Here is a 27,411-nt window from a genome sequence, read left to right as displayed (position 1 = left end):
TTTTTGCACAGTGGGGCCCTCCTGCTAGATCAGGGTCCCTAGGCACTATCTTACTACTTCTCTTTACTACTACTATTACTACAACTACTATTAATAACAGCCATGTATCAGTTATCTACCGTGACACTGTGGTAACTTAAACGTTAATTTAACCATAGACTTGTTTTGAGTATTTTTAACTAAAACTCAATTTGTGAGTGACTTTATTGCGCATTGTTGAGATATTAGTGTTTTGTGCATGACTGTATGAATAGGAATAAGCTGATGAGCCTGTTCCCTTTATGCTGCTAGGAGGGGAAGAGGGACTGATGAAATCTAGCCTAATTTCTTCTCACCTAGCTCCACCAGAGATGGGGCTTTAGTTCTCTCTCATCAGGTAGGCAGTGGGGAAGAGGCTAGAGTGAAGGACTTGAGAGATTTGTTCAATGAACTGGCATGGATAAGAAACCATAGTAGACAGATTCATAAAATAAGCTAAATGCTTCCAATGGAGTCTTGTGGTTATACTTCAGGTTGTCTAGTGTTTTCAGTGGTATCTATTGTAGCTTTCCTAGGACTAAGTTGGTCTGCCCCTCACCGAATGAGTCTCAGGGCCTACAATTAATGCCAGCTGCTTCCCATTCTTGTGGCTGGCTGTCTTCTCAGGTTACTCGTTGAAGCAAAAAAAAAAATTCCCTAAATCTACATGTAAATCTTAAACAAGATTGCCTGCACCCTGCTTTGATGATGGATCTGCTGACAGGAAAATGCTAAACGACTTGCCCTTGACGGTGGTAGGTAGGGGGGAGGGTATTACTTTGGCTTCAATAAGAAGAAACAAAGAAAAGGCAGGTAAGGGGACCAGAGAGTTAGGAAATTCTAACAGTCTGCCTTATCTACAAGCAAAAGCTTTTTTGGTATAACCTGAGGTGTGAATATAAACTGATAGTTATACCAGTATAATTCCCATATAGAAGCTTTTTATTCTGATATGAGTGGCTTATTTCAGTTTAGTTTAATCACCTTCCCAAATTATAAAAGTTAAACCAAAAAGGACCTCTCGTACTGGAAAAAATATTTATAGGGGGGATGATACTGGTATAACTACACCACTATAGTAAATGATAACAATTTCCTGTGTAGACCAGGCCTTTATATAAAAACTAAACAAAAAATCTTCACCTCACTTGTCCATAAAAATAATTTTTTTAAAAAAAAATCATAGGACTGGAAGGGATCTTGAGGTCCTCTAATCCAGTCCCCTGCACTCAAGGCAGAACCAAGCATTATCCAGGCCCTCCCTGACAGGTGTTTGTCCAGCCGTCTCTTAATCTCCAAAGATGGAGAATCCACATCTCCATCTCCCTAGGCAGTTTATTCCAGTGTTTAACTACCCTGAGAGTTAGAATGTTTTTCCTAATGTCCAATCTAAACCTGCAATTTAAGCCCATGACCTCTGAGGATAGGATAAGAGACAAATGAGAACAATTTTTCTTCCTCGTCTTTGTAACAGCCTTTTATGTGCTTGAAAACTGGTACCATGTTCCCACTCAGTCTTCTCCAATAAAAAAAAAAACGCCAATTTTTTCAGTCTTCCCTCACAGGTCATGTTTTCTAGACGTTTAATCATTTTTGTTGCTATTCTCTGTACTTTCTCTAATTTGTCCACCTCTTTCCTGAAATGTGGTGCTCAGAACTGGACACACTACTCCAATTGAGGCCTAATCAGTTTGGAATAGAGCGGAAGAACTGTTTCTCGTGTCTTGCTCACAACATTCCTGCTAATACAAGTCAGAATGTTTACTTTTTTTGCAACAGCATTACACTGATGACTCGTATTTAGCTTGTGATCCACTATGACCCCCAGATCCCTTTCCACAGCGCTTCTTGCTGTGCAGTCATTTCCCATTTTGTATGTGTGCACCTGATTTGTTCCTTCCTAAATGGAGTACTTTGCATTTGTCTGTATTGAGTTTCATCCTATTTATTTCAGACCATTTCTCCAGTTTGTCCAGATCATTTTGACTTTTAATCCTATCCTCCAAAGCACTTGCAACCTCTCCCAGATTAGTAACGTCCACAAACTTTATAATTGTACACTCTATGCCATCATCTAAATAACTGATGAAGATATTGGACAGAACTGGCCCCATAACTGATCCCTGCAGGACCCCACTTGATATGCCCTTCCAGCTTGACTATGAACCACTGATAACTACTCTCTGGGAATGGTTTTCTAATCAGTTATGCACCCACCATATAGTAGCTCCATATAGATTGTATTTCCCTAGTGATGTAAATGAATATCACATTATGCTAAGATTTTTAAAAAGGTATCATGGAAACTGAAAAATAGTTCCAGAGAGAGGACAAGAGGCTTCAGAAATAGTGGAAAGAAACTACAATAATCTTGCCAACAGCATTGACAACTTTGAGACCTAGTAGAAATGTAGTCTTCCTATTTACCTTTTTCTGTAATAATACAAGTAGTAAAAGATCATTTATCATAAAGCCTTGGAACCCTGGTCATGGGTCGTGATCCCATTGTGCTAGGTGATGTACAGTCACAGAACAAAAAGACAGTCCCTGCCGCAAACAGCTTACAATTGAACTGCTGAATACAGATAGATGAGGGAGTACAAGGAAACAATAAATGGCACTATTTTTTTATTTTATTAATTACTATTTTTACTCTGTTTAAATTGTGGTAGCCCTAAAATCCTCCATTAGAAGTAGGCCTCCATTGTTCTAGGTGATGTACAAACATAGGAAGACAGTCCCTGCTCAAAAGAGTTGATATCCTAAAAAGGCAAGAATAAAATCAGGATAAAATGGAAAAACATACAAGCAAAGTGATCAAGGTGGTGATGGGCACATCAGGCTATTTACAAATCATTGTTAAAATGTATAACTTTATATTTTTAAAACTTTGGGGGGTGCACTTGGCTTTGAAATAGGGTTGAGGAGGTAATTGTTGGAGCACAAGTGAAGTGGGTGGATAGAGGGAGGGAAGAATGTTGAGAAACATAATGGGCAGGGAGAGGTTAGTTTGTAGAAAAACTGCAGTGTTGGGGGAGGGATGAGGTGAAGGGGCCCAACAACTAACGGTAAAACAACAAATGAGGTAGGATTACAAAAAGGCCATTTAGAACCAATAAAAGAAAATATTAGTCCACACAATGTGGAATTTACTACTTCAGGGGGGCAAAACAAACAATGAGACCCTATTATAAAGCAGGTTGGATAAATTGTTGATCATTAACCTCTGTTAAGCTAATATGACAGTCTAATTCTTCAGGTTAGAAAATAATCACCAGGGTTGACCTTCAGTCAAACAGCATCCTTTGACCCAGAATTTAGCAAATTATCCCCAATCCAGTCCCATAGTGATTGGTAGCTATTCACTTACAGCTTTAATGGTACTGTGTTGGTTAAAGGCAGCCCTGCTGATCATCTCTGTTTTTCAGGAAGAAACGTTTCACTTCACACATAGCATTATATAAATAATTAGGTGTGTCATGAGTTTTCACCTGTATTACCCACCCAATCTGTACATTGGAGGCACTGCACTTCATACAATTCTGTGTATTTTAATTTTTTTTACTGAAACAAGACACCAATTAAATATAATAAACCTGCATTTAAAATGTCCGTCGGTTAATAACTGCCAAATAGATCAGTGATGTGTCTACAAAGTGTTCTCTGTACATAAACCCAAGTATGTTTTTATTAGTATAGATACTTCAGGTGTTTTATAAAAATAAAAGCACTAAGTGTTTACATTTTTAATGTTAATGCCAAAAACTATAATTTAGTTTTAGATAAGATTTCTTTCAGCTTTTCAAGTAAAATGCTCAGCCACTTTTAGAAGGCTCTCCTGTCTGTCCCTTGAGACAATTTTAATAAAGGTTTTAGAAGTGTTGTAATATGACAATAGTATTATATTATCAAAACATCCTGTACTATTCTGTTAGGAATCATGTTGTAGAATACAGTTATTGGCAAGGTTTTTATATTGATATTTGTAACTTTTTGAAACACACATTTATGGCTTGTATTTATTTCTGTAGCTAAAGTCCCTTGGATATTTGTGTGGACTTGTGTCAGAAAAAGGACCTAATTCAGAAGATCTTAACAGAACAGTTGATCTGTTAGCAGGCTTGGGAACAGAGCGTCCTGAAACAGGTATTACCAAAACATCTACATACTTTGTGGTACCATATATTTAAACAGATAGTAAGGTGGCTTCCCTCTTATATTAACTCTTTATATGGGGAGAATTCAATCCTATTCTGTAAATGGATAAATGTGCAGGTGATATTGGGGGGTGAGGAGAGACAGGGAACACATCTTCTTTAAGAGTGGCATAGTGTGTATTTTTCAATTTTTTTTTAAATTGTAATTATAACTGTTTAATGCTGAGAGAATGGATTTCCAAGTATATATTCCATTTATCAGCATTGAGGTGTCACAGCAGACAACTCTAAGCACTCTTGGTTTTGAATTATGCTTTAATTACTGATCCTACAACAAACCTTAAAATTAAAATTCAGTTTGAGAATGAAATCAAAGAATCCTAATGTGTTATAGCATACCCTGTATGTAACTAGGAATATAAAGTGTCATAACTGTACTGTATTAATCAGAACCACATAGATTTAGTTGTCTTTATGTTTCTGTATCAGTCTGAGTCTCTAAACAATTCATGGAAAAAATTCTAGATGGTAAATATCTCTTAATACAATTAGTGTATTTGTACTACTTGCCAAAGGCTGAGATGTAATTCTACTTTTGCAGGTGGGATAATGAGTGAAAGGGAATCCAGCAATATGCAGACTATTGCAATTCCATTAAAAGCGAGTTTTCCCCTTTATAATTTTTGACTTGCTGCAGTTGGTAGTCTTCCTCCCCCGCCCACCCCCTGCAATCAAGTGTTTGGAGTGACATAAAGACATTAAACCAAACAACTTTCTTTTTTTTTTAAAGTTCCTGTATTGCATACTTTTCTAGTAGACTGCAACACTTTAAGGTTATTTGAGAGACTATAATACCATATAAGGTACAGACCTGAAGAAGAGCTCTGTGCAAGATCAAAAGCTTGTCTTTCACCAACAGAAGTTGGTCCAATAGAAGATATTACCTCATCCACCTAGTCTTGATAATATAAAGTACAGTAAGCTTCTCATACTGTTTTTTGTTAAAATTATATATAGATACTTCCCTATACCTTATGTTCTGACAGATTTTGGTGATTGTGATATAGAACAATATTTTTAAAACAAATGGAAGGGAAGTCGTCTTAGCTGCCATAATGTCATTTGAATGTAGCCTGGAGCAGCAAATGTAGTGGTCAGTAAAATAAATTATGTTAACTAAACATTTTAATTTAGAATTTGAAAAAACAAGATTACATTACCCGAATAGACTATCTTTAAATCTAGCATATAACATTATTTTTATGTTCTCACCTTTGATTTTTGGGGTGTTAAAACAAGAATATATTTGTAAGTAACAGTGTCTTTCTTGTTCATTTTATTTTGAAGCCAACACCGCACAGAGCCCTTACAAGAAACTCAAGGAGGCTTTATCATCTGTAGAAGCTTTTGAAAAACACTACTTAGTAAGTATGGCATATAGGTGTTTACACTGTAGCAAGTATACATACAGAAAATGGTGAATATCTTAAGTATATTCATGGAATGGTTAAGGCCAACATTTTTAGACCTTGGGTACCTAATATTAAGGTCCCAAATCTGTATTTTGGCAATTAAAATGTGAGCACTGTTTAAATAGTGTCCTAATATGGAATTGGGAGCCTGACATTAGGCACCAGGTTTGAAATTTTGGGCTTAATTTGCATGCCTATTACTATGGGGATGTATATGGATATGTATCTTTATATAGTCAAAAATTGGCCATACTTTCAGAAACTATATATTATTCTGAGCCTAGGTTATATCACGGCTAAGTTAGATCTGTCCAGGAAACAGTCTGATGTGTGCACCTGGCTTTTCAGGAAATGTTCTTAGATCATGATCCTTCAATGGGATTTTTTTTCCTGAGTATAAAAGGTCCATGTTAGAGTCCCATTGAAGCTGATGACATTAAGCATAGGTATACAGGTTGGAGCTAGCATATCTTATTGAATGATCAAGACCATAGTTGTGTGTTAAAGAATTATAACTGTTGGTTTGTATCATGGCATCTCCTTTTCTCTATTATGGACTCTCAGTAATTCTGTATTTATCTTTGTAAGCTACTTTGTATTAAGTCTGACTTTTTTTCACCTTACCCAGTTTTCTTTATGAAAAAGCTCCCTTGTGTTTGAAACTTGTACATACTCGTAGGCCAGTGACATCTGTTATGGAAGAGGTTGAGGATAATTGAACAAGTCACTTTTAAAATATGGGACCTTGAAAATTGGTGTGTTCCCTTTTTCAAAAGAAACTTTGTAAAAGTGTCTCAAAAAAGGTTTGGTTTAAACACTTCAAATTTGACTTTGTACGTTATTTCTCAGTAGTAAACTAGTAAAATTTTGGAATGACAGTGCAAAACTTTGAATTAAACTTCTGAGAGATTTGTAAAGGTTCCTACTAAGTTATGAGATCTTGCAAAATGTAAGAAATTGTAAGCTAAATAAATGCTTGTAGAGCTTGGAAGTTTCATTAATGAAATTCCGTTGTGCTTCTGGCTGCACAGAACTTTTATGCAGTAGAAATTCAAATAAGTAATTAGCGCACACAGTAAAAGTGTATATACTTCCAAACCCGGTTGCATCAATAAATATAATTTGAAAGTAAAGCACATTCATATTTTTTTATAACTAGATTTTTCTATTTACTACAAAATACAAATATTAAGGTAATATATATTTAATCAAAATTAGAAAACTAAGAAAGTTTCTGAATAAAACGAAGAATTATGCATGTTGAAATTTTTTTGAAATATTCATATACACTTTAAGCCAGTGATAGGCAACATAGGCTAGTGAGTGGACCGCAAGATTGAAATCGGACATGTGCACTAACCATGACGCCACGAATAAGCTTAAATACATTTAATACAGGTCGAATATTTCATAACAAATTATAAAAATGCTTATTCATTCATATATTAATAGCGTTTTCATCAACTTCAAATAGTAAAGACAAAAGAAATATTTGTTTACGCTTGCTTTACAACACATCGTACTCGATGTGACATCTGGTTGGATCTGTCCTCCACAAGCTTTCTCAGATTAGGAGTCAGGGATATGCAGGCACATCGCAATTCATCACTGAGGTTTCCATCCATTAGTCTGTTGTACTACTTGCATTTCATGTGTCCCATAGCAGAAAACGTCTGCTCGCATGTATATGTTGAGCCAAAGATTTGACATCAGCTTTGCAATGCCGTAGAACTTGCCCGGGGATATTCTTCCAAAGTTCTTGTTTACCTTCACTCTTCAGCTGGTTAATTTCGTCTTCATCCAGGGCATAAACATGAAGTAATTCCTCCTCAAACTTCCTTTTATCAACCCCAGGCCTTTGACATACTATGACCGACTTGGCTCAAATCAAATTCAAATGGATTTGAGAGCAATGAGAGGAGGAGCTTCAGATCATGCAGAGAAGAGAAGCGGTTCTCAAAACACTCTGCCAGTGTAGACAGAACTTCCATGTGAACTGATGGATCATAGTCTTCATTTCCTTGATCAAAGCGTTTGTCCAGCGTTTTTTTTCAAATTTGGGAAGTTACATGATGCTAACTGAGTGAACAGCAACTGCAGCTGTAGCATGATTTTTCTGACACTAACCATTTGTGTGGGCAAGACGTGATGTTTCCCCTACAATGGCTCGTTCAACGCGTTCAGGTGACTTGTAATGTCGGCGAGAAAAGACTCCATCCAAAATCCAGTTTTCATCTTCTAACTCTGAGTGCATTTGAGATTTCTGAGATAGAAACTGCTTGATAGTTAGAAGTGCCAGGAAGCAGTTCAGTACTTTACCACAGCTTAGCCAGCGTACTTCGTACAGCGTCAGGTGTGCATGACGTGATCTCCATATTCTGTTTCAATTTGGTCTAAAAGTTCCACAAACTGATAGTGATGCAGGAGGCCAGCGCATATGAAATTAACAATCTGTACCATTTATGTCTATTACAGTGTTCAGTTTGTTCCCTAGCCAAGTTTAGCACAGAACACTTCTTGGTGTATTATGCAATGCACTACAAATACGTCAGGTACACAAGCTTTCAGTAAAGCCACAAATCCATTGTGTATTAATGTCATAGAAGGGCACCCATCTGTTGTAATTGATACAATTTTTTCCAAAGGTAACCCATGTTCTTGGAAAAAATCAGTAAATGCCTTGAAAAACGGAGCCCTGTGCTTGCCAGTGTACTCCCAAGAGATTTAAAATTTCTTCTCACGTTTAGATAACTGTCAATACAATGAACCCAGATGCAGAACTGAGCAGCGTCATTAATATCTTTAAATTCATCCAACGCTATACTGATGGCCTCACTTGAACGTGTAAATCTGAAAAGCTGCTTTTCCAAATCAGCAACTGTCGTTCACTCTGCGACTCACAGTATGCCTGCTGAGTTGCAGACATTTAACAGATCTGATAATTTCCTCTTGGTTTTTAAATCTGACAGATAAAACGTCTGAGGATTCGATAAAGCATTGTTTCACTAATTCGCCATCTGAAAATGGCTTTCCATTTTTGGGAAATAACCAAGCAATACGAAAACTAGCCAAAGTCACTGCGTCTCTCTCATTTAATGCTCGTCTAAGTATTTTTATGTGTTTTTATGGCTTCCTTCAGATTTGAAAGTTGTCGAGCATGTGGGGGAGAACCTATTGGAAAATTCGCAACATGAGAGAATGGCATGTTTCATAATGTTTTTGAACATTGTATTTTTTGGGAATGGATATCACCTTGTTGCAAATTAAGCAAAATGGCTTTCCTTTCTGTTCAATAACAAAATAAGCCCGCTCTGAGCTCTCTTTTACTGTTCTGCCCTTGTCACCTATTTTCCTCTTTTGGCTACAGCCACTACGACTACATCTTCCTCTGTACCCTTTGATCTTACACTTGATTCGCCTCCGTCTCTATCACGCCACTTAAACATCACGATCCATGATAAAATTAAGGGCAGATTACTGGCAAAAGTAATATAGGTAAGCACCACCACTCACAACTACCGGCAGTAGCACACTGCCCTGCTTGGTAGACTGAAGCCGGAAGAATGGCTCAAAGTGTTGCCGTATTAAAAAATAAATACTGTATGTGTGAACTTAATTAAATTAAGGAATTTAGTTTACATAATCTACTGATAATTTTGATTAATTAGCTAATATTAATTACAAAATTACTTAAGTACTTTTGTAATTTTTATATTTTATTATTGTAATATTAATTGCCAAAAATTTGACAGATTGTCAAATCAGTGTGCTACTTGTATGATTCTTTCATGCGTTTGAGCATCTTTTAACAAAATGTCTCGTGGGCTGCACTCAGAAGCCTGATGGGCCGCAGTTTGTCCACCACACTTCTAAGCAATGGTGTAATGTTGTAGTTTATTTTAATTTTTGAAAGTCAGGAAATGCTGCACTACAACTCCACAAACTTTCTCTGTTGCTGTATAGTGTCATAAATAACAGAGATTAACTCTCAGCAATTTTAGAAACTTTTCAGATCATGTGTAAAACCTACTGTACATGTTGGCTTCTGTCTTTTGTGAGTATATAACTGAGGTGTCTGTGGCTAGTATCTCTACAGTTGATAATTTAGTGATGTGTTTGGTTTATCTGTAAGGTGGGCTAAAGCCATCTTGAGATGTTAATGAGAGAAAGATGGAGAGAGAGGACTGGGAAGATCTTAATTGTGAAATGTTGAATGGAAAAGACTGTCTTTAGATCCTATGTGGGAGGAGAAATGTTGCTGAGCATAGCAGGAAGAGAGAATTGTTTCTAGCCTGCATATGAGTTGCATGATACAAAATATTTGGATCTCTGGCCCAGAATGGATGAGGAGACTAAAGGAGTTGGGTCTTTTGCTAGCATGTGATACATATGTGTTGGTTTTCTGGTTAATATGTTTGTGGGGGAGTGGTCTGTAGCTATATTAGAAATTTAGCTAGAATGGGCTAAGGAGACTGACCTACAGGTTGTGACTGCAGGGAATGGGGCTCAAGGTTGGTTGTGGAACTTTAACTTTGGATTGCTTGTCTTCAAGCAGAGTGCCTCAAAATACTTATTTAAGGGTATAAATGTTTTTAAATATAGGTTTTTGTTTGGGAATTGCACCTTTTGATTAAGGTTTCTCTTTCATTCAGGTTAAACTTTTTTCAGAATAGGACTCAGTTACATGATCCCTTTCACTCCAGCAGCATGCGTGCACATTTTCCACAGGCGCTTCATAATATGTTTGATTAGAGCCCCAAATGACAAGGCTCTTGTACAAACCTTTAATGATCTGATAAATGTGGACATTATGCACCAAAGGTCTAGCTTAGAGGGTAAGAGAATACTGTCACCTAGAAATGTAGTCGCTTTCAAAAGTGAGTTAGAAATAGTGTCAAGTACTACACCAGCCCTTGAATCCCTGTCAGTTTTTGTGGTTTTAAAATTTCATTAACCCAGATCTCGACAAATTTGCTTTGTATCTAGGACCCAGCCCAAAAATGAAGGAGCCAGACGAATCTTTCAGCTTTCAGGGTTTTATATTTTAACGACTACCAAAAAAATTTCACGTTCCACCATTGAATGGTATAAATAAATAATATTTTACATATAAACAAGCATAGACAAGAACTTCATGCACATTTAAGTCATACAAAATAACACATTCTAATGTGAAATGACAAATGAGCTTTGCACTTCCACTATTTCTCATTTGGCATCTTGTGGCCATGCACATACCTTGTAGATTTGGAACTGAAGTACCACTGGTCCATAGTCTTTGCAGGATCAAATTCCTTCATTGATGGGCCACTCATGTTAATCATCAATAAGTCACTTAAACTTTCTTCTTTCATTGATGATCTGAATTTATTTTTCACAAGATTCATTAAGCTGAACCCTCTTTCACAACACACAATCAAGACAGGCAGCACAGACACTATAGACAACAATTCTCCTAAAACTGGAAACCTTTCATTATTAGCCAGTGCTAAATCTAGAAGATCAGTTTTTTTTCCCCCTTACCAAGGACTTTGAATTCATACCACTCATTACAGAGAGCTTGTATACATTTATCATACATGTTTGGTGGTGAAAGTTGTTTCTGGAAATGCTGAGCCACTGTTACCTCACTGATACCATAATCTTCCAGAGTGCTTCCTGTTGGCCAGGCAAAAGTATCAAAAACTGTGGTGGACCTTTCAATGTTTCGCTGATTCAAAAATCGCTCTTCCAAGTACTTGACTGTATGTTGGATCAAGTTTTCTTTCTCAGATTGGACAGAAGACCTGCAGTACTATTCAGCCCATGTAGTTGTACATCTTGATACATTCCTTTCAGAGATGTCTTAGTGACGAATCTATCTACATGTTGTCTTGGACCAGGTTTAAGAAGTGATTCAAGTAATGTTATTGTGTTCTTCACATGCAATTCAACTGTGCTGAGAAAAAGTTCTCCCTTTGAAACAAAAGGGAGAGGTTCTTAATTGTTCCAAGGTAGTCTAAGAGAAAATGAAGCATGTGAACAAATTTGAAATAAGTGAGTTTTCTCAGCAAACTCTTAGCAATTGCAGAAGCACTCTTTTCCTATCGCGATGCTTTCCAGGTGTACTGTGGAACATTTCCAATCTTTCACAAGTTCAGAGAGAGCACCAACTTTGCTGGCCACCTATCTTACATTGTGTAAGTATTGAAATTTCTGTATTTTGATTTGAAGACTTTCAGCCACTTGCTTCAGTTGTCACATTCTCTTTGGAGAATACTGATAAAATTTGTAGAGCTTCTTGAGAACTGAGTCAAGATCATGAATATACTTTCAATTTTTTACTGAACTTAACATGCTTAAATTTAATCTGTGTGTGCAGTACAATGAACACCAATCAGATTCTGCCTAACATTATGCATTAGTCCATTCTCTGCTCCAATCATGGTGGCTGCCCCATTAGTACTGATGCCAATCAGCTGACTGAAAGATAGCCAGTTCAAGAGACCAGGCTTTTCCAAATCTTTTTAATGGCATCTAACTAGCCATCTGCAGTTGCACTGTCAAAAGGTAGGATTGACAGAAACACTTCGCTCACTCCATTGTTCTTTATATACCTTACATATAAAATCAACTCTTCAACACCTGCTTTGTCAGTAGATTCATCTAGCATCAAACTCACATTCAGCATCCTGTAGTTCACAAATCTGTTAATTCCTTACTGCTTTTGCAATGTGAGACAAATTCCTTGCATCTTTTGTCATTGTTATACTTATCACTTAGTTCAACCCCCAATTTACCAGTCAACTCTAATAACCCTTCAAAGTCAGAAAAGGGCTTCTTGTTCTTTGCAATATGGTAAGCCACATTACAAAGTGCTTTCAAATGGTCAAACATGTTTTTATCCATTTTTTTTTTTGTGCATACAGCCAAGGGGCTAGCTTCTGGAACCAGTAGTGCATTATTTACTTTTACACATTTCTGGTGTTGGTATGATTTATCATGTTTTTGAAATGCCTCCAGTTTGAAAGGTCCTGCAAAACCTTTCTCTGTCTGAGAATTGTGATCTGCAGTACTGGGGAAGGAAGCACATACCTCACAACTTGCTATACCTTTGGTCTGATCAAATGTAAGCCATGTAAGTTGCTTGCACCACTCTTCCTTGAATTTCCTCCAGTTTGAAGCTAGCTCGTTGAAGGGGAGACTTCTGCCAACACCTTTGTTGGTTCCAATTTACTTCTACTTGCTGATGCTTCATTCACATTCAAGTGTTCAAATTCACTTTCCAACGAAGATTGTTTTCTTTTTAATGGAACAGTAAAGAAATTAGTCGCAATTGCTTTGCATTTTCTTCTCTCCCAGCTGTTGCTGTACATTTCATTTTTACGGTATCCACTAATAAAAATTACCACAAAACAGACTAATAGTTTAAACACGTTATGGGCGAGAGACGTGTAGACATCTGTATACACCACGAGACTACAAAGCCTCATTTGTCTCACGTCTATTATGCGTTTGACAGGGATGAGCACACAAACCAATCACTGTGCTCCTTGCTTTGCGCCACATGCCAACAAAATGTCGTCCAACCATACACTGCGATACACACGATCACAAATGATCGCTAAACAAAGAATTCATCACTCAGATGCGCTGCCAGAGATGAGCAGTAATTGGAATGCGTCATCACTAAATTGTTACTTGAAAACTTCTACCTGAAACTCTCAATTCATATTTGTATTGTTTTGTGTCAGGGGGAGAAAGCATGGGTGAACTTGGCCATCGGGCAGTTTATTATCCTATCTCTAATTTCATCTTCCATTTCCCCATTTTCCTGGATTCTGAAACTCAGATACTTGAAATTTTGCGTTTTCGTAATTGTCTGCCCATCTAATTTTAAGGATAATTCTCCAGTGTTCATTTAAGGGCCCGTGGGCTGGCTGTGGCAGCCCCTTCTCTGCCGCCCCTCTCCCACCACCTGGGGCCAGTGGTACACCCTGGCCGGAGTGCAGCAGCTGCTCTCCCCTCCCCTCTCCTCCTCTCCCGTCCCCTTCCCCCCCCACCTCTCTTCCACAAGGTGGGCCCAGGGGGATGCCCTGGGCGTAGTGCAACAGCGCTCTCCCCTCCTGGCCCTGCCCCTTCCCCCCGCCCCTCTCCCACAACGTGGGCCCAGCAGCGGGGCGCTCTGGCTGGAGCGTGGCAGCCGCAGCACTCCCCCCCCCTCTCCCAGCCCTGCCACATGGACGCAGTGGCACCCTGGCTGGAGCGCGGTGGCCACTTCCTCTGGAGAAATAGTAGGCGCCAGAATTAAATTTCTAGGTGCCATGGCGACCTGGCACCTGAGGTTTGTTGAGCCCTGCATTAACCTATTTTAAAAGATGTTTTTTCTATATTGCTGTGTGTAATACTGACAGAGGGTCACTGATTATACCAGGAAAACAGTGCTAATGATTGATAACACTTTGTTTGCATCTAAATCAAGTGAAGAAAATCTGCCACAAAAAAAAACTTTCTCCAATTTCTTTCTGTTGTAGTCATAACTTATTTCAAGATATTTTTATTTTAAGCTGATAATTATCCCTTCAAATAAACTAGCATAATTATCTGTAGTGTGGCATTTCCTTTGTAAAGTATGCGTGTACAACTGTCAAACAAAATCTTACACATAATTGTTTACTTTGAACTGTTCATTGGGGTTTTTGAAATAAGTGTGAACTCTTTTCTGTTCCATGTTTTGCACGTGTCAAACTCTTGTTTCTTTACTTTTAAACAGGATCTGTCCCATGCTACCATTGAAATGTACACAAATATTGGAAGAATTCGCTCAGCTAAACTTGTTGGAAAGGACTTGGCAGAGTTTTATATGTAAATGAATTTTTTTAATTGTCTTCTAAAAATATCAGTGTTGAAAAGCTTGGACCCAGACTGTAAAGGAAATTAGCTATTAGTATTCTGAAATGAACATTTAACAATAGAATATTTTAATAGTACAGGTATTAATAAAAACATTCTAAATAGATTTTCTTTTTGCAATTAAATACATAAAACAAAAACAGAATTTACAAGATACACTAATGATCTATTCATGCCAAGCCACAATACTCACCCAAAATAATCCGGCAGTCCAACCCCTAGCAATCCTCTATTCTTCAACTGGTCACCTCCCCAATAGCCTGGGAAAAATCACTCTAGGCTCTGCTTGGCCAAGGAGAGGAATGAGTTTCATAGTTAACTCTCCATAGAAAATGGATGTAATAATTTACAGCCCAAATAACCAACTATAGAATAAATGTATGCTGCTGAATTTAGTATCAAAGGTCTCTGGAACAGTGGATAGGTGAACCCCTTTTTTGTGGGGTGAGGAATAATGAAGGTAAATATTCAGATATGCTGAGTTAATAGCAGTGCACTAGTAAGTACACAGCAGTTAATAGTAGTGAGTTTTTTGGTTCTGAGCCCTCCTTGGTTTTGTTTTTATTAGCTGGCCAATGATAGCTGTGTCCCCTGCACCTACTCTAGGCTAAAAAGCTTTCCGGCAGGTTTTCTGATGTGATTTCCAGCACATACCATGTGTTAATATTATGAATTTTTATTATTAATTGCAGTATACTCAACATTAAATCTGGATGGTAAACCAATGTGCAGAGTAAGCTACACTTAGAAGTTAAAGCTAGTGTAGCATACAACTGCCTCCTGGTTTAGCAGGGTCAGTTCTAGGGGAAACATTTTACCTTTTGTCCAGAGACTGTATTGCTTGGCAATGCAACTTCAGATATTGATTTAGATTTATAAAGTTCTTTGTGGTTTGGGTGCTTTGTGTATCTCTCTCTTCAGAGCATTCCATGGCAGTTAAGCTTTACTGAAGAGATTTCATTAATGGTTCCCAGTTTTACATTTCAGGGAGTTTCAGAGTGGGGCGTTTTGGTTTGGGCCCTGTTACACTGCAACTTGTTCCTTTTGTTGGTCCATCATAGCTAATTAGACCTTCCAGCCATAGCATGAGACGCATGAATTCACTCAGGCTTTGGCCTGAAAGGCATGAGGATAAGTGTAAGGGATATTATAGAGCTATTTTGTAATTAAATATTCTTTCTCTCCCAGTTATTGTTAGTGTACTTATAACTTGTTGAATATGCATATTTTTAATTATAAAAATAGACAGCTGCATCACACTAACTGCAATGGGCTTTGGGTGAAACTTTGACTTTTGTTTCAATGTTTTGAGGCAGCTTCATGTTTGAAGCCTTTTGTATAGGAACGCTATAGTATTTATAACTAAAAATATTTTTGGCTTGGGGCGAATTGCATAAGTAGTTCCCTAATTTATTGTGTTGTATTCGCAGAAATAAGAGCATGATTGTCCATTGCAATACTGTGTCAAGTGCATATTCAATGACTATATCTCAGAAGTGGCTACTTCTTCAGTTTTGTTGATGTGCTAAACTTTGGATTTTGGGGTGTATATATAGAGAAGTTTTGTGAGCATGGCATTCTGTTATACTTAGATCATTTGTGAACTATTTGTTCTTTATTTTCCAAGGAGGAAGAAGGATCCACAGAAGGCAGAGGTCTATCTTCAAGGAGCGCTAAAAACTTACCTTGATGAGGGTTGGGCATTACTTATCACACATACAAGAAAACAGCTAGCAGAATGTCAGAAACACCTTGGGCAAGTTGAAAAGTATCTTCTAAAATAAAGAAACCTGGAAAATTCAGATTGGAGTACGGTTGATGTGCCTATTTTCTAACGTAAATAAGTTTGATATGAGGCTGGAGAGAGTTCAGTCAGTAGCCATTGAGATTTATCCATTATTGATTTTTCTACAATCCAGTCATTGTCTTTGACCTCTTATACAGGTTTTTCTTGTGTTTGCCTGTTTTCCGTTTGAACAGCTGAGTCCTTGAAAAAGGATTGACCAAGCATGGATAATATGATGCATTATATTAGACAAATAAATAACTGTAGTGTACACGTAGTCCTATTGGCCTTTGTAGATAAGGTATGTTGACCCTAAAATTTGTGTGATGTTACTTTATTTTTCGTCTAATGAACATCACATTATACCTGGTTTCTGCCTATATGTTAACATAGCGGAGACTAAGTCCAACTGATTTTCAGTTAGTTCTGAGTGCCTAAATCTGCTCTGAAAATGGGACCTAGGCTTCCAAGTCACTTGAGCACTTTTGAAAATTTTATTCTGTATATTTCAAAATATGTGCTCTTATGAAAAATGCTTTTGAGCAAATGATAATGTAGTCTTAGTAAGTACTGGACTGCAGCAAGTCCTTGTACCTCCAGTACTGCAAGAGAATATAAATTCCTTTCCTATGATTAGTTATGGTAAGTGCTGCTATTACATTTGGCAGATTCTCAGATGGAGTTCTATGCACTAAATGCATGGTACATAACAATAAATTAGAATTTAATCAAAGGCTGTAGTTTATTTAAAATTTAATTTTTTATCACAGTGTAATGTAATGCATCAGTATTTTGGCCATACAGGAAATTTGTCTGTGGTTAGTAAAGAGCGACTGAATTTTCCACCGGTCAGTAATATGTTTGAGAGAGTCTTTTTTTATATAGCAAAATATAGATCAAATGTGGTGGATAATAAAAGATAACATTTTATTAGATAATCTGCAGTAAAATAAAAAAATGCTTCTGTAATGGGCTTGAACAATAAACCTTCCATTGCTTGCTTTTTTAATGGGAATTTCTGGTGATGCTAAAGCAGCTTATCCAGTATCTGGAGGATAGAAAAGCAGTAACACAAAAATTCATCCAATTTTTCCCCCACCAAAGTGTTTCTGAAATGGACAGTAGTCCTTTCCTCTCATTTCCTTAACTTGGTGTGTCAGCTATCTTCAAACGAGCAGCCTTTTAGCCGGTGATGATCACTTAACAGAAGATGAGCGCAGACACTTCTGCCAAGAAATTTTAAATTTTGCCAACCAGCAAACAGAGGGCCAAGGTAAGACTGGATTTAAATACTTGACCATAGTATTTCAGCTGCTCAAATCTGTAATCTTTCTTTTCAGAAAGAGATAGCAAGATCAGAGCTCATTGCCTGGTGTGTTCTGGACCACTATCTCTCACGTATTCAATTATTTAATTTGATTTAATTTCACTTTTGTCTGACAAATGGGGATATTTTTCCACCTCCCTCACCCCAAGCCTCCCTCCCCAAATTTTTCAGGGATGTGTGTTGGGGCCGAGGGGGATACTTTAGAGTAGTTGTCCTGTTTTTCTGTGGCTGCATCTTCACTAGCATATCTTGTATCTGTAATTTTGCTGCTGAAGTATTGGTGGTAGCAGTGGGGTAAGCTGTGATGTAGATAGGGCACAGTCATTTTTACCACAGTGTTGTCTGCCCACTCTCTTCACTACAACTCCCACCATTGCTTCAGCTAGTGAAGCTCCACCAATAGTGAATTATAGCTATGAAGTTTGCTAGTGTAGTAAGGTCTTTGTTTTTCACGTTTCCTGCTCTGTGCTGTCTATGCATATATCCCTTTCTGTTTCTGCATATTATTTCTTGTTCACTCCTTCATTCCCTTAGTTTCAGCTTGTTTCAATGGTCACACATGTGCTCCTGCACAAGTTTGCCCCCCAGAAGGGCAGAAACCAATATGAAACTGTCTGATTACAACATGGCTCCAGTTGCTTTAATCAGTAGTCGCCCGTAGATGTGACCTAAGTGTTCTGTAACACTGCTAATGCCCAATGGCCTTTTGTTTAATTGCAAAATAGTTAGGTTCTCTCTCTACTACAAATTGGAACAATGTTGAAACTGTAGTATAGACACGCCCAAAGGTTGTGTGATCTTATTTAATTTTCTGTTTGTGGCTGGAGTCACTGGGGACAGTGCTACTTGTATACAAAAATATAGTAATAAATAAGATGGCTCCCAATTTGATGGGATTTTATAACTATTTTAAGAAGGCCAAATTTTGGGGCCCTCAGCTTCTGCTTCTATGGAATTAGGTGCAGCTCTGTGAGTAGAGGCACCTGACAGGACCTGTAACTCTGAATTTCCTGTCTTTTGTACGTTTGTTATACTGTTATGCAGTGGATTCTTTACTTTAATTGTTTGTTTTTAGTTTTATAACCCATTATAGCTCTATCTAAATCCCAGTCTATCCACTTTTTGTAGTGGTATTCATTAGGCTGTGAGATGCTTTTGGAAGCCTGCCTTCGTTCATGCATTATTGGCAAGAATGGATGATGCACTAAGTAACATGTTCAGTTAGAAGACCAAAAGAGTTCTTCAGTTTTTCTTTGTTTTCCCTAACCTTTCTACTTCCCAGCTGCCTCTAACAGGGCAGCTCACAGTTAATTTCTGAACATCTTACGCTCTCTGATTTACCTCTCTGCCACTGCATCCCACTACCTTCAGCTCTGAAGTCATGCTCTGCAGACTGTTGTTTTGCCTTCTCTAGTGTCAGCCTTGTGCTCCCCTCTGGCTGATGGCTTTTGTTCTGACTGCCTTGATAAATATTTGATTTCTTCCTCTCTACTCCAGCCTGACCTTGTCCTCAGAAGCATTTGCTATGATTTAAGCTCCAAGCACACTTTGGGGCATTTTTCTGAAGATATACTGCTTATTTCTTGATGTTCTGCTTACATTACAAAAGAGATGGCACCTTGGAAATACCATTGATGTGGCGCGCTAGGCCTGCTTCCCACTTGAAAGATCTTATAGTGACTGTCACTGTTTTCTGGCATCTAGCAGTGATGTAAGAGTGAAGGGAACCAGACATGGTGCAGATAATGGCTCCAGGCACCACTCTGATCATGACTTTGCATTTTACGATGGTGTGTCCTCTGGAGTATGTATGTTCTGTCATAGTTAATTAACTGTTCACATGTATAGCAGCATAAAGAATAACAGCCTGGTATTAGTCTTATGATACTTTGCTGCTTAGATTGGAATACTTTTGTGACACTAGTAAGTGTTTGTGAAGAGGTTGAATGAATAACAGATCTTACTATAGGTACATCTACACTACCCCAAAAAAAAAAAAAAACCTCTGATATCCATTCCCCTCCCTGAGCTCCAGCCCAAGTGGAAATAGCTACACTGCTATTTTTAGTCCTGTAGAGCAAGCCCAAGTCAGTTCAGACTCAGTGTCATGGTTCTTTTTTGTGCAATGTGGGTGTACAGTATACAGTAGACCCTCGCTATAACATAGCCCTTTGCAATAGAGAACCTTGGTCTATAGCGAACATGGTCACTGGATCCCACCTCCAGCCCTCCCTGCTGTGGTAGGAGGCTGACAGGTCCTCCAACCCTAGGGCTATGGTGGGTGCTGACAAGTCCTCCAGCCTGGGGTCATGGCTGGTACACAGTGCTCCCAGGGCCATGGGTTGGGGGAGAGGTTGTGGGCAGGGAGGGGAGAAGGAGTGCTCTGTCCCTGCATGGTCCCGGGATAGGAAGAGCACTGCCATAGCTCTCTTCTCTTCTCCTCTACCCCACTCCCCTGCGCGCCCCCCCCCCCCGATCACAGGCCTCTAGGGCTGGAGGAGCTCTCTGCCCCCAGAGCCACAGAAGCGCTGTTTGCCCCCCATAATGAATCCCTGGCTATACTGAACAAATGGCTTGGATCCCCATGAATTCATTATAATGAGGGTATATTGTAGTTTAAAAGTTATTGACAAGCACAATTTTTTTGTCAGTTTGTCTCAGTTCAACAACTGTATTTGAGGCAGAACTAAAGTTGTAACTTTAAAATGTTTGATTTTAGGAGTCATTAAATTGAAAAGATTGCAAAGCTCTTGTCCCATTTAGCTTAAGAAGAAGATGATGGTAGTTTTTGTCACTTTGTGGTTGGGGGAACATGGTTTCTAAAATTTCTAAACTTTTTTAAAAATGGATTGCTGTGAAGGCTAATCTTGCATTACCAAAACCAGAGTGGAATAAAATACTTTTGTTCTTGTCTATATTTCCAGGTCAAAAGGTTATACTGTCTCTGCATTCTTTTGCACAGTTGAAAACTCTACACTTTGACCCTCCAAATGCTGTTATCCATGTGGGTGGATCTTTGTCTATTGAGCTGACTTTGCTGAGCCAAATGCCCATGCCAATCCAAGTGGATCAGGTTGCTATCAACGTCCACTTCAGCATTGAAAAAAACAGTTACCGGAAAACAGCTGAATGGCTCACTAAACACAAAGCTTCTAATGGTATTATCAGCTTCCCGAATGAGGTTGCAGGCTTTCCTTTGTCAAGAAATAACTTGCCAGCACTGGAATTATATGAAATGTATGAAAGGAGCCCTTCGGATAACTCTTTGAACACAACGGGAATCATCTGCAAAAATGTGCATATGCTACTGCGGAGGCAGGAGAGCAGCTCTTCTCTGGAAATGCCTTCAGGGGTGACTCTAGAGGATGGGGCTCACATGTTAAAATGTAGCAACTTTATACTGGAACCAGGGGTCAATAAAATAACATTCAGAACTCAGGTATGTGTTTACAATTGTGTGAACATAGCACTCATAAAAGAGAAGAACTAAAAGCACTGGCTTGAGAAGGGCGTAGTGCTGGCAAGTGGTATCCAGTGCGTTGCTCCCTTGCCACAGCTTTGCCAATGCAGATTAACCTTTGTTTGGCTCACCCCTGTTATTGCAGACCTTATAGCCTATCCTGAAGAGAGGCTGCTAACTGTGCCAAAGTGGTGGTGGTTCTCTGATGTGCACAAATGGGAGACTAGAACAATCCCACCAAACTCATTTTAAGTCATTTTTATTTATCCAGTTACTACCTTCATAAAAATAAAACAATTATTTAAACTACTAGAATTCAGAGGAGTATTACATTTCTCCCAAACTGCAATGTCCATTGTCCATCATGTTCTAGAAAAGGTAAGATTTTCTTGTTTCATAGTCAGACTTGCTCAGAGTAACATAATCATGTTGGTAGTAGCTCACTTGTGATATGATTACTATAGCTGCTAAATAAGCAATCATTGCATACAAAAAAATTAAAACAATGTTAAGGTTACAAAATCAAGTGTTTGCATTTAGGAAATGTCAGAATTAAGATTGTTTGTGTAACTAACTTTTCTCTGTGATTATCAGCGCTAATGTTACTACATGCTAGTTTCTTCAAAGGACCTCAGTCTCATTAATTGCAGAAGATGAAAGGTGTGTAGTGATTGAGGGAGGGGGCTGCAAGAAAAGAGGAAAAAAATATATAGTTAAGCCAGTTGAATGCTGCCAGGAAAACTGGTTGTGTTCCTGCTTCTGCCACAGATTTTTGTATATGAGGCTGGACAAGTCACTTTAAACCAAAATTCTTGAAGATGGCCACTTCTTGTGTGTGCTTTATTTTCTGGGTGCCCGATTTGAGATCTTTGGGGCCTGATTTTTCAGAAGTGCCAAGTACTCAATTGCAGCTGAAATCACTGAGGACATATCTACACTGCAATTAAAAAACTGGCTTAGGCTTGCAGGGTGATTTGTTTGTGTCTACACTGCATTAAAAAGAAATATTAAATTTCTGCCTCATTTCATGAGCTCTGTCCCTCCTGTATATACTGAGTGAGACAAGGGTCCTGTGAATAAAACAGTATGTGGTTTTGTAACTATACGCTGTCAATACATATGCATTAATTTTGCCATTTCCTAATGTTTTAGTACTTAACTTTGCAACCTTATACAGAACTGAACAAAAACAGAATTATGGATTATTTTTTAAAATGGAGGTTTAACAGTGCTGGTCATGGAGTCTTTTCCAGTGTTCTCATAATGACTTGTTTGTGTTACCCCACTTTTCCTGAGACTCAAATTAATCTTTCACTCTTCCGTCACCATCTCAACATGTAATTTTTCTATTTAGCCTGCAGACTAAGTGCAGTCTGTGATTTCCCTTTTCAGTCCCTGCAGCATTAAGACAGCAAGCGCTAAAGAGAGAGGTGCTCATACAAGGGCAGGCTGGTGGTATGAGCCTGTATGGGTAGCACTTATCTGCTGGAGATGGAAGTTGAGGCAGCAGGTGCTTGAACTGAGAGCTGACAACCATGTGATCTGTGCACTACCTACTAACCTAATTTTTAGGTTTTTGAATAGCTCCTGTGAGTCAGTGGCCAGAGCTACCAAATATGGGTTGTCTGCGTGATATGTAATAGAGGCAGTGCAATGGAATTTGGATTTCAGGGGGCCACATGGCTGTAGATGCAGTTTCATATAGATATAAAATTGGATCCGAGGTTGAAGAACCAGATTAGAAGAAGGATGTAGGGGATTAGTGTATACAATGTTTTTGCCTTCGTGGGTGAGGAAGCAATCTACTAAACTATGGAATCAGAAAGATGTAATATAAATGAAGATACAATTTACTGCTTAAACTATTCTTTAGATCTCATACTATGTGGCCATTATTGTAGGAGGAATGGTTAACTTCTTAATTCTCCTGTTTTCAATTCTCTTCATGTAGTGAAGGAACATCAGAGGGGAACTAGTGCTGTTACATTCCTTCATACCAAGTGTTGCGTCCAGCGCCTTTCCTTTTCTGCTAAGAACAGAGTTTGAATTTCTAGAACTTCTTTGACATTATCATGTAACTTAGATATCACTTGGTGATATTTTCTTTACAAATATGTTAGATTAAAGGTGGTGTATTTATTTTTTAATTAGTGCACTACTGTAGGATGTGGCTTCATATTAGATCCCTTACTCCTGTTAAGTAATGTAACAGGACAAGGGATAAAAAGAAAGAATTATAGAAATCTTTTGCAGGATTAAGGCCATGTCTACACTAAGCACAGCTATGGCTGCTGTACCATCATATGCTGATTAAAATCCTAAGTGTAGGCCAGCCTAACAATCAATTGCATTGAGGGAACAATAAGGGGAAAGAGCAAATGCCCCTCCCCCCTTCCATTTGGGATATATAAGCACTCTGCTTGGTTTTCAGGTCTTTAACCATAAACACTTGCTTTATGCCATCACTGTGCCTCAGTGAGTCACTGCTGAGGATACAGGTTCAGAACAAACTGCTGAGAAATGGGGCAGATCTACTCCATACTGGTGATTATTCTTCTGTAAGATAGCCGGCAACAAAAGTGAATTTTTGTATCACCACACTGGTTGACGAAATCAAAAGCAGTCTTCTTAGATATCCCATCCCTTGTTTCACCATCCAGACACTAGACTTTATGATGAGTGGTTATTTAAAACCAATTTCATCAAACAAAAGGGTCCTTCCAATCCCAAGAAATCAGCCACACAGCCAGGCTAATATATAACTTGGATCTTACTCAGTAATCATGCTGTTGCCAATCCTTTAATATCTGAAGGTTTATTCTTAGGGAAAAAGAAAGAAGAACTAAAATGGTCAAAGAATCACATACATACAATTACTGCAAAGCTCTTGAGTCAGGTTTTAGCAATGGTGAAATAAACTGATTTGCAAAGTTTCTGGAAATTACCCAAACGGCTTGAGCAACATCAGTCCTTGTTTAAAGCTTCCTTGTTAGAAATCCAGTCCAGAGAAATGAAACAGGATTCATCAGGAGATAAAGACAAAATGGAGATGGTGCAGCTGCCTTATATACCTTCTTCCATGTGGGTGGATACCTTTAGTCTCAGTTTGAGGAAAATTACAAACCCAAAATGGAGTCCAGGGTCACATGAGCAAGTCACATTTCCTTGCATGCTTTGTTGAGTCATAGGACCAGCCATTGTCCATGTTCTGGCTAAAATGTTCATGGAGAAGCCCATCAGGTGGGGACAGGCTTCTTCTATGGTCTGTTGTGCCAGCTAAGTGTCCTTAAATGAGCCATAAACTTGCATAACCTTTCACAATAGGCTGACTGTCTTCAATGTGGATTTTTTCTGGTGGTTGTTACTCAGGAATGCAGCACATATGTAGGATGCCAGTACAAAGTCAATATCTATAACTTCAGATACAAAATATATGCATATAAACAGGATAATCATATTTAGCAAATCATAAGTTTCCCATTGATACCTTATGTGACATACTTTGTGTAAGTTTTGTTGCAATGTATAACAGTGGTAGCTACAATGTTATAAATAGTTATATTTCAATCATGCAATGTCACACATACTAAATTTGCAGCAGTCCCTCTTAACCATTCTCCAAACTGAACCTCTTTAAATGTATTTATTCTGAAGTTTTATAGCAGGTCAGAAAATGTTTTCTGGGTCTTGGGATATGTATTTCCCTCTCCTATGACTCCTAAAATTTATTGGGTTTAAATTACATGAAATCTCCTATTATATAATGTGCTATAATGCTTTTGGCTATTTACAAGATGGAAAAAATGATGAGAAAATACTCAGATGGTGAGGCTTTAGGGTTATAATTTGGGGGCAGGTGCAATACCATTAACTTACAGCTGGAAATTTTTGGATTTAAGTATTCAGTGTCAGACATACCCCCTCCCCCCAAATGCTTCAAATTGCATATGATTTACGTATTAAGGGTTAATTCCACATCCGATGTGATATGATATGGCACATACAACGCCAATCTATACATTATGCTCAAGAAAATGAGGAGGATTTTTTAGAAAACCCATGCTACGTACGTGAAAAATTGAAAATACTATAGATCTCTGAGAGGCCAGCATTTTCCTTCTGTTCACATGATGGTGTTTGGATGTTCAACTGCCCTCAGTGCTTTTAACAGGATAAATAGATCATTTTGGGTTTTTGATCAATTGACTATTACTGTGCTAGAGTTCTAAAGTTCATTTTCAGCTCCCAAAAAATTCTAATTTGAAAATTAACGTATGGCATAAACGATTTGTAGCACTTTCAGTGCTGTGCAGTGAGAAGTGACAAAAGGGGAGGGGACCCACTCTCAAACCTCAAATCTTGCTTATCAGCAGTGTCTGACATAGTCCTTCGCAAGGGATAGATTTGATGCATCTTCTGAAAGCAAACCTACAGGTCTACCTTTTTTTTTTTTTTTTACAACGGTGCAATCCTGTCATAGATAGCCGCCTTAAAGTGGAGTTGGTGGAGAGTTTGAGATTAAAATATATTATTCATGAATAGGTGTCCTCTCAATGTGGAAAAAAGTGTGAAAACGTAGGTTTATATTGATCGAAGGTTGTGGCTTGCACAATGGGGGGTTTTATGACTGCCAGCCAAATAAGCACTCTGCTATTTGTGACTACCTGGTAAAGTCCATAATATCATAGATAATGATCTTATTCATTATATTTTAATGTAAGTAGCCCTTGGTTCAAATATAGATATAGATATATATGTATGAAATATAAATCATCAACAGAGTGGATTACTAGCATCTAGGTACTTTAGGTAACTGTTAAAACACTTGAATTGACAAGATTTGACTTTGTTTTTGAATAAAATGGATAACATTCCTGCACCCACATACACTATTAGGTGGGGTCCTTTGGGGGAAACATTTTTACTAGACACTTAGGAAAATTGAATTTGGAGCTCTTGAGCAGTTTTATTAATTTCTTTTTCTCTTTTATTCACTTACTTGCACAGATAAAAGCGGACCATTAGAAATGGGCTGAGACATGTATTTGTCCTTGTTATCAAAAGTTCAGTGGAGAAAACACGGTTTTCTTGAGAAATGTAAAAATAATTGCCAGATTGAAAAAAACACTCTTCAGTTTCGGTTTTTGTTTTTTAAAGGCCAAAGAACCTGGGACGTATACTCTCAGGCAGCTGTGCACTTCAGTGGGTAAAGTGCAGTTTGTCCTTCCTCACATTTACCCAGTTGTGCAGTATGATGTGTACTCTCAGGAGCCCCAGCTAAAAGTGGAGCCATTGACTGGTAGGTAAACTTGTAATGCTAAGAATGTGTTAATTGTCTGTGTTGCTTTCTGACTACATGCTGTATTTCTCATGTCTCATTTCATCCAAAACAAGTTACCTTGCTCTATTGTGTCTTGCAGCTTCCTTTTAAAATGACTTGTAGTGAGAACATACGTGCGAATCTTTAGGCATTAGTGAGTCTAATAATTTTCAGTCCCATGTCAGGTAACATGACCACTAGTATCTGATTGTGAATTTCAGAATCTGGATTAGTTGCAGTAAATATATGTGATTGGGTCCTTTTGAAGGATCTTGTGGGGTTTCATCTTGAATCACTGGACATGTTGATGGGGAGAATAGATAATGATTTGACTGCACCATTGGTTGTGAATTTCATACTGGTGGTTTTGTGACACTGCATTGGCTTTGATAATTTAGCAAAATCCCTTTCCCTTGCACTCACCTACCAAAGAGGCCCTGAACTAATGCCCATTAAAATCAATAGGAGTCTTTCCTTTGAATTCAGTGGAAGGAGAATCACTAATTGAAGAGCTTTAGGACCTGTCACTATGTTTAAGAATGTTCCTGGTAAATTAGATTTTACCAGTGAGGTCCCCTAGGCTTTGTGAACTCTTCTTTTTTTTTACCCCTCCCTTAGCACAAAGCTCTGCTTGGGCTATATCTCTATAACACAGATTTTCCCCCTTCTTCCTACACCTCCATGTATTTTGTATCCTTCTGGTTAATGTGGGAAAGCTGTCTCAAAAAGCATCATAGAGGTGGATCAGACTTTGAATTAGTCTGTCTGCCTCTGGAAGCTTGTTCCTGAGCTGCACCTCATTGATTGAGAATCCTTTGACTTTATGTCAAGGGCAGCAGCAAAAATTGCCCAAAATTGAGTGGCTGAAACTTTTACCTGTTTCTTGGACAACTTCTTGAAAACTACTCCATAATAGAGAAGCAAAAAGCAAAATTTTAAAGTTGATGTTAACATTCAGTTGTGTGAAAAATGAGCTGTG

At 38.2% G+C, this 27,411-nt stretch overlaps 1 protein-coding gene and 1 pseudogene across 2 annotated transcripts in view; one reads left to right on the top strand and one right to left on the bottom strand.

Annotated features, from left to right (window-relative positions):
* TRAPPC10 (trafficking protein particle complex subunit 10) overlaps positions 1–27,411 on the top strand; it is a 92,217-nt gene that overhangs the window by 43,445 nt on the left and 21,361 nt on the right. For both annotated transcript variants that reach the window (XM_067545167.1, XM_067545168.1), the window contains 7 exons: positions 4,050–4,164; positions 5,523–5,599; positions 14,400–14,491; positions 16,167–16,307; positions 17,486–17,598; positions 20,577–21,091; positions 26,270–26,411. In XM_067545167.1, coding sequence (XP_067401268.1) covers positions 4,050–4,164; positions 5,523–5,599; positions 14,400–14,491; positions 16,167–16,307; positions 17,486–17,598; positions 20,577–21,091; positions 26,270–26,411 — 1,195 coding nt within the window. The remainder of the gene's footprint in view (positions 1–4,049; positions 4,165–5,522; positions 5,600–14,399; positions 14,492–16,166; positions 16,308–17,485; positions 17,599–20,576; positions 21,092–26,269; positions 26,412–27,411) is intronic.
* On the bottom strand, positions 7,770–12,523 carry LOC137150926 (zinc finger protein 862-like; annotated as a pseudogene).

This window comes from Emydura macquarii, unplaced genomic scaffold, assembly GCF_026122565.2.
Source record: "Emydura macquarii macquarii isolate MOO-44397 ecotype Brisbane River unplaced genomic scaffold, CSIRO-AGI_Emac_v2 contig_1043, whole genome shotgun sequence".
NCBI lineage: Eukaryota > Metazoa > Chordata > Testudines > Chelidae > Emydura > Emydura macquarii.
This window is presented reverse-complemented; position numbering and strand designations above follow the sequence as displayed.